The following is a 14,647-nucleotide window of genomic DNA, read 5'->3' on the forward strand; positions in this document are numbered from 1 at the left end:
ATATCAGACATTCAAAAGGAAATAACATAGCTTGAGTTAATTTAAAGAAAACTTTTTATTTTGACAGCAGCTTCCTGCTGCAGATCTTTCTTAAATGACAGTGTAAACAATACAAGAATGAGAAACATAAACTCATTGCTACAAAATGCTTAGAGAGCAATTGCCCTAATCTGGGAGCAGCTAGTTTAAACAGCCCAAGGAAACTTTTTCAACTATTGTTACGTGGACACAATTATGATATTATATGTAAGAAGCTCATGGGTTAGAAAATATTGTAGAACTTTAAGTTAGTGCGTTACTATCAATGAGTCAATCCAGAGTACTTACAACTGAACTGGACATCCAAAGGCTTACTTGTAACTTCAAGATACGAATTCATTTTGTGGAAAATTTTGGCAAAAAGGAGCCTATTGAGCCATTCTGCTAATGCCTATTTCTCATCTTCCACATTCCGACTCAGGATATGGTCTAGATAACAATCTCATATGTGTTTGAGACTGCCAGCCCCTGCTGTTTACTTCCATCTAAATCCGTTCTGATTTTAATGCTATGTATCTCCTGTCTCAGCAATAAGCAATGAGGATACAGCTGAAGGTGAAGTCCAGAGACGAAGAAAATTTAGGAACCAAAAAGCATCTGACTTGCTAGCTTTATAAATAATCCAAGACAGATCAGAAACCAATGCCTATTTTGAATGTCTTAAATAATGTCAGTGTTAATCACCAAAAAAGGCACAGATTTAAATTCTCAAGCTTAAAAGCAGGGGGCGGGGGGGGGAGGTGCAAGGCGGCTCTGATCAGCTGAAAAGTCAAGAAAATGGGTAGCGTACATCTCACTACTACAGAGCTCTGGGTGAGTCTCCACTCATTCATTCTTTTAACAAACATTTATCAAATACCATTAACTATGTTGTGTTAGAATTCAGACATGAGTAAGGAATCCAGTTGGGGAGAGAGAAGCTAGGATAAAACAGAGGAAATGAAGTGTATTTACAGATATAAAACTTGGGAAGGCAGACAGGGACAGCTATTTGCAACTGAAAACGGCTTCGCAGTAAAGGTAATAATGAAGCTGAGACTTGAAGGTTGCATAGAATTTCTACAAGTCAAAAAAATGGAAAGAAAGGACAGTCTAGGTTCTGAGGAGGTAACCAAGGACTCGGGACAAGTGCTGGGCACACCTGCAGAAATAGCAAGACAAGCAGGGCTGTGTAGCATTCCTGGGGAACATGGTGAAGGATGAGTCTGGCAACGTTCACTGCAGCCGGACGGCGACGGGGTGGGAATGCCACAGTAAGTGCCGGGCAAAGGAGAGAAAGGCAGGTTTTCTGGGACAGTGACTTCCATATATTTAGCTGCACATCAAAAATCACCCGAGATGTTTAAAATGCGGATTCTCAAATCCCCCTAGGAATAGGAAACTGTAATTTTTTAAGCTCCTGTAGTGACTGTCAGTATCAGTTAGATTTGCGTAAACCAAGAGGAACTGCAGGGTAGAAGCAAAGAGAACAGAAAAGGGGAAATGGCTACAAGAGAAGAAGAGGTAGAACTAACAGAAAATACCAACTATTGACATAGGGGCCCATGGAAAAGAAGAACCAGAAGGTACCTTAGGTCTAAAAGAATAGGAAGATTTAAGAAGGGGCAACTGTTTGCAGGAAAAGACATTGGGGTCGGACATTCTGGGGTTGAGTTCCTTATTGGGTAGGAAATTTTGTTCTAGAAATTCAGGAAAATTAACTTCATATTTAAACATATACTATTTGCTGACACCTCTTCTAGGATTGCTATGTACTGCGCTTACCCGTGTTTTATTAATTAGCTTTGGGAGTGTGCATCTCTCTCCTGAAATACATGAAAGACATATAATATATATAAGGCAGGGTGCTAGAAACTTAAGAGGAACTCGATAAATATTTACTGAATAATAAAAGTGGAAGTCTAGAAAAAAGTTGAAGATTTTAGTCTTTTTTTTTTTTTAAAGGAAAAAAAAATCTTTTTTTTAAGATGTCATGATTCTTACCTTTGCAGCCAAGGCTTTTAAACTGTCGAGGAATCTTTGCCAGAAATCCTTGAAGAGCGGGCGGTCAATTTTCTTCAGGCTCTCTTTGGTGCTGGCGTCCACACTGACGTATAGCTGGGTAACTGGTTTGAGGTTCCTTGATAATTTAAAATTTAAAAAAAAATACAACAATAGAAGAAGAAAATTATGCCTAAGTCGGGCTTTTCATGATGTTAAATTTACAATCTGTAATAGATGTGATGATTAAACATTTCACTGGGGTCTAGAGGGTTCTGCTTCTCCCAGAAGATTGAAGCCATGATTTTAATGTGACAGAATGAGATGTCAGTTGGTTATTTTTTAAAATGACTGGACACCATCCCTAATAAACTGAAAACATTGGATTACTTAAAATTAGTCTCTCTTCAAACACTACATTTTAGTGGAAAATAAAACAAGATCAGGCTTTAGGTCTGGCACCATCAGCTCAGCACAATTACAAGGGGTTCTCAGACCAAAGTTTCTTCATAAACTCTGCCACTTAAGACTTCTACAGGGGTCTGTGCTGACGGGCCACCTCCCATCATCAATTTGCTGATGGATGTTTTCTAAGGCACAAGAACAAGGCTTCTTTAAGGGCACAGAGCCACACCAACGCCTCACCTATGCCTCTGAGAGCAGGAGTGGGTTTAACGTCAAGCCCTGTGTGGGCGAACAATGACCCATATCAGGGAGCCGTAAGCAATGCAGAGTTAGAAAAAGAGCAGCCAAGCACTTACAAAAGAGCACAACCCAGAAGAAAAATGTATGTTGTAGGTTCTTATCTTTCTTTGCCTTCTTAATCCGCATCCATGAGTACCACTCATTCTACACTTCGCTCAAATTCACTGACTCATTTCACAATGTCATCATCTACCAGATTTCTTGCCAGTTATGTTTTAAGCCCAGATTGTACGTTTTCCCAGAGCCTCTCTGTTCTCCCTTCAAATAGGTCTCATAATTCACTCTCCTCAATGAATTTCGAAGTAGAAAGAAATTCCCCCTTAATAATCCTCTGACCAAACTCTCCCATTCTTAATTTGCTATAACTATTCCATAACTTGTATTTACCCCTAGAATGTTATTTATACATTTTTTGTTTCAAAGTCTAGGCATTTAAAAACTGCCACATAATTCACATGCCATAACATTCACCATCAAAGCGGTTGATGAGCTTTTTATATCTATCAGTATTGGCCTTACCCATCTTTGAGTGGAAGACCTTGAAGGACAGGAGCTCTATTTTTCTTTTCATCCAGCCATACAGGTAGACACTTCAAGCTACTTTTTAGTGGATACTGTTGACTTCAGCTGACAGAACTTTTAAGGAAATGTAGGCCAAACAAATGCTTGTAATCATCTGGCTTAGTGACATATGGAAAAACCAGAAGGGCCTAAACCCAAAGCTGTTAAAAGTGGAGAAGCTCTGACCAAAGTTAGGAAAGAATGATTAAAACACTGGCAGACTCTCATTGCTTTAATCCCTCTCCAATACTGATAGAACGGAATCCTTAAAAGTTCAATAATGTGTCACTACTGAGCAAAGGACACCAATTACTGGAAATGCAAAACAACAGCATACTGTAATGGCAGCATTTTGTCTCACCACCCCTTTTGCTGGGGGCCTCTTTAATAACAGACAAGCTACTTTAACTGGATTTCATGTTTTACAAACATAAAAAGGATTGTCTTAATGAATACGGCTGGCTATCATCGTCTGATACTCACAGGACTTTGTCATAAAGCTGCCTGATGCAAAATGGGAACCGGCCTGACCTTTTCACTACACCTCCATAACTACTTCAAGAGTATGAACAGTAAATTCCAAAGGCCATAGATGTCTTACAAACCACCACCATTTTGCAAAAAAAAAAAAAAAAGTAGTCCTGGACATTGACACTAGCAATAAGGAATTTTTGACATTACTAAATGTCTGAGATGCTATAATCAGGAATTTTATAGCTCTTTGGCCAGGGATCAGAGGAAGAATGGAGAAGAGGAAAACCCCAAGGAACTGTAGAGCTCATTCCTAAGGGGCTCAAAAGGAGTAAAAGGACACTGGAGAGATTTTCTGAGCCTCAGGGATCTTATGTTTGCCTGCTATTGGTCTCTGTTCCCCGTGACGATGAGGGTCCAAGCACAGTCATTTGTCTGTCTCCATTCTATTCAGAGACAGGATCATTTTAGTTATATCCTTAAAACCATCATCATAATTCCTGTGTCTCAGAATCTCACATTGCTGTTGAGAACAATTAAAAAGGACTATACAATAAAAGGGATATATAACTCTGAGCCCAATCCCCAGTGAAAATACCCTATGAATCTTGATATGATTTTTGTGATGACCCTTCATCCGGCTAATTTTAAATCTCTGAGTTATAAATGATCATATATAGAAAAACATTGCAATTGAACATAAAAATCCCTCTCCCTTCTTCCCTTCCTGAAGAGATTAGGCCTCATTCTACCCAGAATAATCAATAATCATATCAAGATCCTACCTACAATGAAACCTCCTCATCTCTACAGAAAGGAAAAAAGGGAGAGAGATTTATGTTTTCAAGAAATCTAGAGGTTTCAATAGTAACTTTGATGCGCCTATTGGACAAAAAAATAACCGAAGTGACCCAAATATCCAATACTTATATGTGAAATCTATCCAAAAAAGGGACAGTTTCTATTAGCTGTTTCCTTCCCTGTGTTATGGGCCACAGTCTCTTGTTTCTGTGTCTAGTTCATGTTTTGTTTTTTTTTTTACGAAAGCTGGACATTTTAAATAATATTATTTGGCAATTCTAAATCAGGTATCTCCCAACCCAGGGTTTTTTTTTTTCTTTTCTTTTCTGTCTGCTTGCTGTTTTTGTTGTTACTGAACTAATTTGGTAAATTCTGTATTCTTGGTTGTGTTTAACCGCTAAAATCCCTGTTTGATTAGCTTAGTGGTCAGGTAAGGATTAGACAGAGATATCCTTAAATGACTTCAATCAATAAGTCTCCTAGGGCTTCCCTGGTGGCGCAGTGGTTGAGAGTCCGCCTGCCGATGCAGGGGACACGGGTTCATGCCCCAGTCCGGGAAGATCCCACATGCTGCGGAGCGGCTGGGCCCGTGAGCCATGGCAGCTGAGCCTGCGCTCCGCAACGGGAGAGGCCACAACAGTGAGAGGCCCGCACACAGCAAAAAAATAAAAAATAAAAAAAATAAGTTTCCTAGCCTTTGCTGAGGGGCTCTATGTGTGTATATTAGGGCACGCCTTCGATGTCCAGGCAGGCATTTGACAACTGTGCCTTAGCTTTCACTGTCTACCTGCTCAAGACATCAATGTATCAAGTGGAGGTGGGCAAATAGGGCCTTTTCAAGTCTTCCCTGGCATACCCACAGCCCTGCCCGTGTACATGGTCTTCTAGATTTCCAGGAACATGCTGGAGCTTCTCAAAGTCCCCTACAAACATCTCATTCCCTGGCTTTTCCTTTTAAGTATTTGGTTAGCTTCCTGTTTGCCCCAACGGTTACTGCTGCCTCAGGCAGCTGTGAAGTTAAACAATTACTGATAATTGCTTATGAGAAACACCGGAGAGAAAGGCTTTCAGTGCTGGACAAACTCTGAGTCACTTGTAACAAACACAACCCCTGTAAGTGAGAGTTGCCAGGGAACTGCCACACATACCATATAATGACAGTTCTCCAGGAATGGGACTTTGAAAGAGTTCCAACTCTGTTTTGTCCCTTCCCCTGGCTGCCAGGCTACTGGTTTTTACCACGACTGTAGGCTACTAGTTTGCAGAGCTGGAGAAGTTGGAATGGAATAAGGACATGTTAACACATCACAAATCTTACTGTTCATATTGCAATTCAGCTAATTTTCTGAGGAACAGTGGGTTTCCACCACAGCCTACTTTAACCCATTTCTAAGCTAAGTTTCAATCCTGAGCCTTAAAAGACAAATCTTTTTTTAATTTAACTTAGTTGTTTTTTGCTTCCTCTTTACTGTACAGAGCCTGGATCCAAAGAAAAAGGGCCATCCCCATACCCACACATACCCCTCAACAAAAGCCTTCAGTTTCTACTTTAGCCACTGGCTTCTCAGAATCCAAAAATCAAATATTCTAGTGTACTGTTGCAAGAAGTCTTGGGAGAAAAAAAGACCACTGCAGTATTCAAAATATTTTTGTATTGTTAATGCATATCATAGAAACACTCTTTTTTCTTTTTAGCCACGCCACGCAGCTTGCAGGATTTTAGCTTCCCCGAACCAGGGACTGAACCCAGGCCCCCAGCACTGGAAGCATGGAGTCCTCACCATTAGACCACCAGGAAATTCCCTAGAAATACTTTTTTGACATGAGAATAAAAATACTATTTACTGGGGGCAAAAAAACGTTCCTCAGATTGTTGCATACCTCTGATTAAGAATTTGATTCTGACAATTTTTGCTGGTATTCTCACTGTTTTTATAGAAGAGTAGGTTTTGAAGGTCTGTACTCTGCTATTCCTAATAACCAACAAACAAGTTTTGTTTTTATTTCCATCACAATTCATCACAATATTCCTTCTTTGACCCATAAGCAAATGAAAAGTGCATTGCTTAAATTATAAGCATATTGGAATATTCTAGTTATCTTTTTGTACTGATTTATAGTTTAATTGCATTGTGTTCACATAGCATGATCTACATGATTGCAATACTTTCTTGTAACTTGCTATAATGCCCAGCATATGGCCATTTGGTAATTTTTCTGAGAGCAACTTCTGTGCTCTTAAAAGGAATTTATATTCCAAAGTTTCTCAATTCAATACTCTATTTCTGTAATACACGCTAAATTTGTTAATTTAGTTGTTCAGATCTTCACTACTATTCCTGATTTTGATTTGCCTGTTTTATCAGTGTGAGAGAAATGTGTTAAAAACTTACTATTTCTCCTTATTTTGAAAATCTCCAATTTTGAGATTATGTTACTGATTGTTGAAAAATTTTGAATTACTGTTTTACGTTCCTGGTAGGTTTAATATTTTATAATTAAGAAATGTTCCATCTTATCTCAAGTAATGGTTCTTGCCTTAAAGTATACTTGACCAATATTACTTAGCCTACCTTTCCAAGGTGCTTTTCATATATTATCTCATACACTAACAATGCCACTATAAGGTAGTCATTATTATTGCAATCATTTTACAGATGAGGAAACTGGGCACTGAGAGGTTACCTTCCCAGTGTCAGAAAGACAGCAAGAGATACAGTCAAGATTCAAACCCAGGTCTCTTCTAGACAGAGCACAAGCTCTTCATCACTTCACTGTGCTGCCTGTCTCTCTTTTTTTTTTAGCCCATCCAGAAAAGCATAGTTTTGAAAAGTGTCCCATCAATTCACAGACACAAAAGAAGACTATATTTTAAACTTAATACAAACAAAACAGGTTGGGAGAAAAAAAAAAAACTTCTATTGAAAGGATCAGGTAGTATTTATAATCAATCTTCATTTCATTGTAACTGTTACCTATAGCCACGTAGAGCTGATACATACAAGAAAACTTTATTTTTATTAAAATTAATGTATTTCTTGATACATTTTACTAACTAATATGTGAAGAGATGTCCAATTTATAGAGGTTCTCTAACACATATAGTGAATATCTTAGCAAATACTAGAGAAAACAAAACATAGAGCAAACAAAATAACAGAAATACAAGTGGAAGAAGTAAGAGAACAAACAAAGTTCACACATAGTTTCAATGAAGGTGCTCAAAAGTAAACGTACACGGGGACAAATTCTGTGGTGGTGGAGGAGGTAGGTGTAGGAAGTTAAATGTTAATCGTGTCATAGTTAAAAATGGAACACTCTGTCTTCTTATGATAAGCCTGCTAGCAGGGAGAAAGCTTTGAATTAACTATACTTATCACAAAAGAAAAAATTTAAGATTTTAAATGTAAACTTAAAAATAATATGAAATAGTTAAGAAAACCGTGTAGAAGAAGGGGTAGACAAAATAATTAGCTACTAAAGGTATCAGAAAAAAGCCTGAGAAAATCTGGTTAAAATGTTAAACCTTGTATTGCTACTGATGGGAGTAGTTGTTTTTATATCTTTTAAAAATAATAAAAAGATTCTGCGAAAAAATTTAAAAAAAAGAAAATCGTGTAGAAGTGAACTAAAGATGAAGCTAAGAGTGAGCCAGTCGACAAAGGGCTGAACATTTGACTCTAAATCTTCTCATGCTCATAAAGAGACACAGTTATAGGATTCAAATGTCCACAAAGTAAGTACAAACTAGGTTCAGTGTTTCTCAACAACTTCCTTACCTTACAACATGGTCTACTTTTAGCAAGATGTCTCACGTAGGTCTTTGACATCTTAGCACAGAACAATTTACAGAAAGTAATGACAGGGAGTGCTCCAGTGGGACAGTGATACCTAGGTGTGATGGGCCTTTCTGACTGCAGGGCTGAATGCAAGCATAGATCATACAGTCTCAAGAATAAGAGTCCTAAACTCACATGTCTGCAGGAACCAAGTATGATATAATGTGAGTCAACCAAGACACTTTTTTATTTATTTAGCTATTTATTTAATACATTTATTTATTTATTTTTAAAAATTTGTTTATTTTATTTATTTAATTTTGGCTGCATTGGGTCTTTGTTGCTACGTGTGGGCTTTTCTAGTTGTGGTGAGCAGGGGCTACTCTTCGTTGCGGCGCGGGCTTCTCATTGCAGTGGCTTCTCTTGTTGTGGAGCACGGGTTCTAGGCACGTGGGCTTCAGTAGTTATGGCGCACGGGCTCAGCAGTTGTGGCTCGCAGGCTCTAGAGTACAGGCTCAGTAGTTGTGGCACATGGGCTTAGTTGCTCCGCGGCATGTGGGATCTTCCTGGACCAGGGCTCGAACTCGTGTCTCCTGCATAGGCAGGCGGATTCTTAACCAGTGCGCCACCAGGAAAGCCCAAGCAAGCCACTTTTAAAGGAAAAAGAAGTTCTTTGGACACCAAAACACAGACTACATGTGAAACATTCAAGAATATTCTTTCCTTACTCAAAGCAAGATGCTTCCCATTTTTCTTGTATGTGGTACTCTGTCTCCCTTTCGTTGTTTCATGTCTGTTAGAAATGGCGACAGAAATTTCTCTGCTGTAAGAGCATCTACAGTGCGATCCCTCTGACAGGTGGCAGATGAGACTCAGCCTCAGGGCTGAGGAGACAGTAAAATGGTGGAGAGCGTGGCAAACTGAAAAGCAGAGGCTTTACAGAAAAGACAGCCGTTCCTTGCTGTGATATTGTCAGACAATAAGGAACACACATGCAGTCTTTGTCCCTAGTTCCTGGCACAGAGCTCCTAAAACTCTTGGTATTTCCCGAGTGACAGAGGTGAGAAGTGCCTTTTGTTATCTATAATAAGCCCCTTTCAACCATACAAGAATTTATATTAATGGGGTAACTCCTGATGCGCCCATGGACACATTCCAGAGAGGGGCTGGTGCCCGAAGAACCGACCACGTGATTAGAGGGTTGGCACTTTCAGTTCCCCCTGCAACCTCTAGGAAAGGGAGATGGGCTAGAGGTTGAGCTAATCACCAATGACCAATCACAATGATTTCATCAATCCTGCCTATCTAATGAAACCTCCATAAAACCCTCCCAAATGACGGCTTCAGAGAGCTTCCAGGATGGTGAACACACTGGGTGCTGGGAGGGTGATGCGTCTGGAGAGGGTGGGGAAGCCCAGGGCCCTTTTCCCCACATCTTGTCACATGCAACCCTTCTATCCAGATGTTTGAGAGTTGTAGTCTTTATAATAAACTAGTAACAGTAACTGAATTGTTTTCCCCAAGCTCTGTGAACTGCTCTAGCAAATTATCAAACCCAAGGAGGGGTTGTGCGACACCCCAATGTACCGTCGGTTCATCAGAAGTACAGGTGGCAGCCAGGGACTGTGACTGGTGTCTGAAGCAGGGGGCAGCCTGGGACTGAGTCCTGACCCTGTGAGGTCTGTGCTAACTCCAGGGAGACAGTGTCAGAATGGAACTGAACTGCAGGACACCTAGCTGGTGCCTGCAGAGAATTAGAGGACTGCTTGGTGTGGGGAAAAAAACACACATCCGGTGTTAGAAGTGTTGTGAGTAAAAAAACAGATAAGAGTGAAGTGTTCTGGTGTTGTAAAAACAGCACTTCATACTTGGCTCTTGACAATTTTTGCCAGATTGTCTTTTTCTCCAAAGTCAGAAATCTCTTTTATGAAAAATTTCTGGATTTTAAATGTTGGCTAAAAAAAGAAAAAAAAAGTTTCTAAACATGCTACAGGACAAATAAAACCTACTCCTTATCAACTGCCAGTTTGAGACTTCTGGTCTCAAGAACTCTCCAAGCTTTCCCACATGATTAATTAAGTTCCTGAAAAAGACCGAGTCCTGGTACGTTCAAGGTTATCCTCCTTGTACAAAGCACAGCCTGCTGTGCTATTCGGTAGAGTACAAACATGGCCATAAACTCTCCCTCTCCTTGTACCCATGACCCTTTGCAATGTAGCTTTGAGTGCCCCTCACTGACTCCAAGCTTGGCCACGTGACTTGCTTTAGCCAAGGAGAAGTGAGCAAACGTGACACAAGCAGAGGCTTGAACGATGCCTGTGTGTTGGAGTTTATCCTTTCTTGCTGTTCACTGAAACCCTGCCACCACGTGGTCAACTTCAGACTTGCTGGAGGATAAGAGGCTACACGAATAGAGGTCCCAGTTGTCCCAGGCAAGGCCATCATAAACCAGCCATCCCAGCATATCTGCCAACTGACTAGACACATGAACAACACTGAGACCAGCAAGCCAGCCAAGATGAAAAGACCTCCCAGCCGATTCACAGAATTACAAGCTAAATGAATCGTTGCTAGTTTGACTGACTCAGTTTTAAGGTAAGTGGTTACAGCAAAAGATAACTGATACATGCTACAGTGTATCATATATCAGTTTTACGCCGATCAAAAATACCATTACAGGGGCTTCCCTGGTGGCGCAGTGGTTAAGAATCAGCCTGCCAATGCTGGGGACACGGGTTTGAGCCCTGGTCTGGGAAGATCCCACATGCCGCGGAGCAACTAAGCCCGTGCGCCACAGCTACCGAGCCTGAGCTCTAGAGCCCGCGAGCCTGTGTGCCACAACTGCTGAAGCCCACGCACTCTAGAGCCCATACTCCACAGCAAGAGAAGCCACCGCAACAAGAAGCCCGCGCACCACAACAAAGAGTAGCTCCCACTCGCCACAACTAGAGAAAGCCTGCACGCAGCAACGAAGACCCAACACAGCCAAAAATAAAAATAAAATTAATTAATTAAATTTAAAAAAATACCATTATAAAGGCACTTGCTTTTGTGGAACTAAGAAGGCTTTTTCTCAAGAGAAAGGGGTTTTTTTGTGTGCAATCACCACCAGATCTATCATTAACATTAAGTGTCTTACACATTCTTGTCACTTTTATTAATTAGCCTCTACGTCAACAAACAAAAACATAAAGCTACCTAGAATGCAAAAGCTTTCTCATTTGCCTAAGGTGTCTGCTTCTATCTTCAACAAATCCTCGAGGACCACTCACTGTGAAAACTCCCTTCAGTGAACTGTCAGCAAAGAGCCATATGCTTTAGAGCTGGAGGGGAGACTGAGATCCTTTTAAAGCAAAGTTAAGCATCCTGAAAAGGCCACTAGCCTGAATGTAATGCTTGCATGTCGGTCAAGGGAAGGCTAGTTGACAAAGTCAGGATCTTCTTCAAAAGATACCAAGAGTATGGGTTACTATGGGTTAGTAATTTAGAAATTTGTTATTAAAAAAAATAATTAGTACACAGCCAACCACCCAGAGAACATTATTACTTCCTAGTGTATGCTCAAAGATAAAATGGTTGCAAGAGGTTCATCTAACAGCTGATTTGAATGAGCAAAGTGCATCAACATTAGAGGTTAACTTCCAAAATTCACGATCTCCGTGCTATATTAGTAAATCCATAGCCTTGTTTTTCGTAGGACACCAGAGACAATTGGTATTTAGAGTCCTCCTAATTCACAGAAATAAAACAATATTATCTGCACCTAGGAAATTTCTCTTTCCATTTTCTCTTGGACCACTTTCAAGTACATATCTTATTTAATTCTCTATCATTTTCCTCAATCCATGATGGCATTCACAAAGAATACCACGTATTATCAAACAATGAATCACCCTCTCTGGTTATTAGCTTACATGCCACTCCTGGAACATTCAATTCTTTTTAGGCATTACAGGAGGCCCTCTGTATCTGAGGGTTCCACAACCACGGATTCAACCAACTACAAATCAAAAATATTCTAGGGAAAAAAAATTCCAAAAAGTTCCCCAAGGCAAACCTTGAATCTGCCATGTGCCAGCAGCTATTTACAGAGCATTTACAATGTATCGGGTATTATAAATAATTTAGAGATGATTTAAAGTGTATGAGAGGATATGCGTGGGTTATATGTAAACACTATACCATTTTATAAAAGGAACTTGAGCATCAGTGGGGTTTGGTATTTGCAGGGAGTCCTGGAACCAGTCCTCCTCAGATACCAGGGACGACTGCATGTCTTAAATTTGGGATAGACTCCTTTTTTCTATACGTACGTACGTACGTGTGTGTGTGTGTGTGTGTGTGTGTGTGTGTGTGTGTGTATCCCAACACCACTCTATCTGAACCCCGCCCTCATGAGCCATTTGAAAAGTCAAAGATCTTAACATAAAAATTTAAAAAAAGGAATAGTAACTCTATGCAAAATGTACACACTGACTTTTTTAAAACCTTTCCCTTTTAACTTTTTATACAACTTCAAAAAGTAATATTTTAGCTATCTTTGTGACAATGTTACTGATTTTCACTTTACTGCCTGGTAACTAATAATTTTAATCAACTCTTTGATTTCCTATGATGCTAAATTCTAAACCAAGCACCTACAGTGTGCCAGGAATTATATTAGTGGCATAAAGATAAATAAGCAGGGGTCACTGGCCCAGGGACTCACAGTCTAATGAAGAAGGCACAAGTAAATAACAACCAAGTAAAAGTTAATGTTTTTGGTACTGTAATATGTGTATGGTTCAAGTATAATGCAAAATCAGGTCATTTCCAGGTCCCAGGAGATGGTCATCTCTACCTGGAGAGCCCTCCAAGTCATCCAAACCAACCGCATCATCTTACCTCCTAAACCCGCTTCTTCCTCACACGATCCCCCGACTGTTACAGGGCCCCACAGTCCTAGCAATCAACATGGCTGGAACTTTCCGAGTCACCAGTTAAGTCCTCTTCTGTGCAGGGCTCACAGAGCCATACAAACAGTATGCCAAGCTTATCATGCCTCAGTGATACCTTTTTTAAGACTCCTCATTCTGTCTTACTTTCATCCTTTTAACTCTTACCTAGACAAACGTATAATCTGCTATCCAGTTTCCTGCTTCTTGGCTCACCCACTTTATACCGTGCTGGCAGACTACTCTGCAGAAAGCAAGCTCTTTCTAAAGAACAGCATTTGAAGTCATCTGCAACCTTGTCCCAACCTTTCCAACCTGGGTTCCAGCTGCCAGTCTCTTTCGCACACTCTGTGGTCCTAATCAACTATATTTACATAATGGTATCCCAAATACCCCAACTCTGTAACTTTCTCAGACAGTTCTTATTAAAAATCCACAGTTTCCTATCTCCCCAAGTACCCATCCCAGCCATACTTTAAGATCCAAATTTAATGAAGCCTTTTCTGAGAAGTTTTACCCTGCTTCTCTCATCTAAAAAAAAAATTGCTTTCTCTTTTGAATTCCCCCAGCAATTTATTTGTGCCTCTATTTCTTAAACTAATGTTATCTTCCCCGATAGAATGGATTTTTAAAAGCAGGAGCTCTGGCCCCTCAAAGCCAACATTTGTATGTACTTAGTAATCAGTAAGTCCTTTCTGAATATATTAATGCCTGTTAGTTTTACTTTTCAGTCAAACTCAGAGTCAAGCAGCAGTATCTTAACAAGCTGGACCACTCACCTGATTTCCGCAGGGAACTGTGCATTTGTGACCAGGAAACTGGAGATTTTTCGCTCGTGGAGTAGCTTCAAAAACCTGTTGATTTCTGGGTACATGATGGGTTCTCCCACAAGGGATAATGCACAGTGCTTTACTGTCATTCCTTCCTCAAAGCGTTCCTCTCTGACACCTGGCACTCCTGGAGAACATGGTGGAAAGGAACAAGCTCAATAAGGCACAGATAGAGGACATCACTTTTATTTTTCTTAATTAAAAATTTAAAAATTTTTCTTAATGGTTCTTTGATTTTAGAGGGCAAAATTACTTTTGATACCAACCAAATACTACAAAACAAGAGCCTGGGGGCGGGGGGCAACCCTAACATTATTAAACCAGAAAAAAAAAACCTAGAATTATTATATCAGCAATCTCATCCTTCCTTTTAGTATTAATTAAACTACATCAATACAAGCAGGCAAAACTAACTTTGTTATTAGCTAATTATTTGGAACACAGAATGTATTACTTTCCATAACCTGCTTAGCTCTGCATTCTTTCATGTTGGTCTAAGACAATGAACTCAGTATATAGCTGCATAAGGAAAGCCTCTCCTATACCA

At 40.0% G+C, this 14,647-nt stretch overlaps 1 protein-coding gene across 2 annotated transcripts in view; it reads right to left on the reverse strand.

Moving 5' to 3' along the window:
- LOC309833114 (S-adenosyl-L-methionine-dependent tRNA 4-demethylwyosine synthase TYW1) overlaps window positions 1–14,647 on the reverse strand; it is a 158,922-nt gene that overhangs the window by 71,647 nt on the left and 72,628 nt on the right. For both annotated transcript variants that reach the window (XM_082671264.1, XM_082671263.1), the window contains exons 12-13: window positions 14,050–14,227; window positions 2,023–2,158 (exon numbers count right to left, since the gene is read on the reverse strand). In XM_082671264.1, coding sequence (XP_082527390.1) covers window positions 2,023–2,158; window positions 14,050–14,227 — 314 coding nt within the window. The remainder of the gene's footprint in view (window positions 1–2,022; window positions 2,159–14,049; window positions 14,228–14,647) is intronic.

The sequence above is a fragment of the Grampus griseus genome (genome assembly GCF_964374135.1).
Source record: "Grampus griseus genome assembly, chromosome: 14".
Classification (NCBI taxonomy): domain Eukaryota; kingdom Metazoa; phylum Chordata; class Mammalia; order Artiodactyla; family Delphinidae; genus Grampus; species Grampus griseus.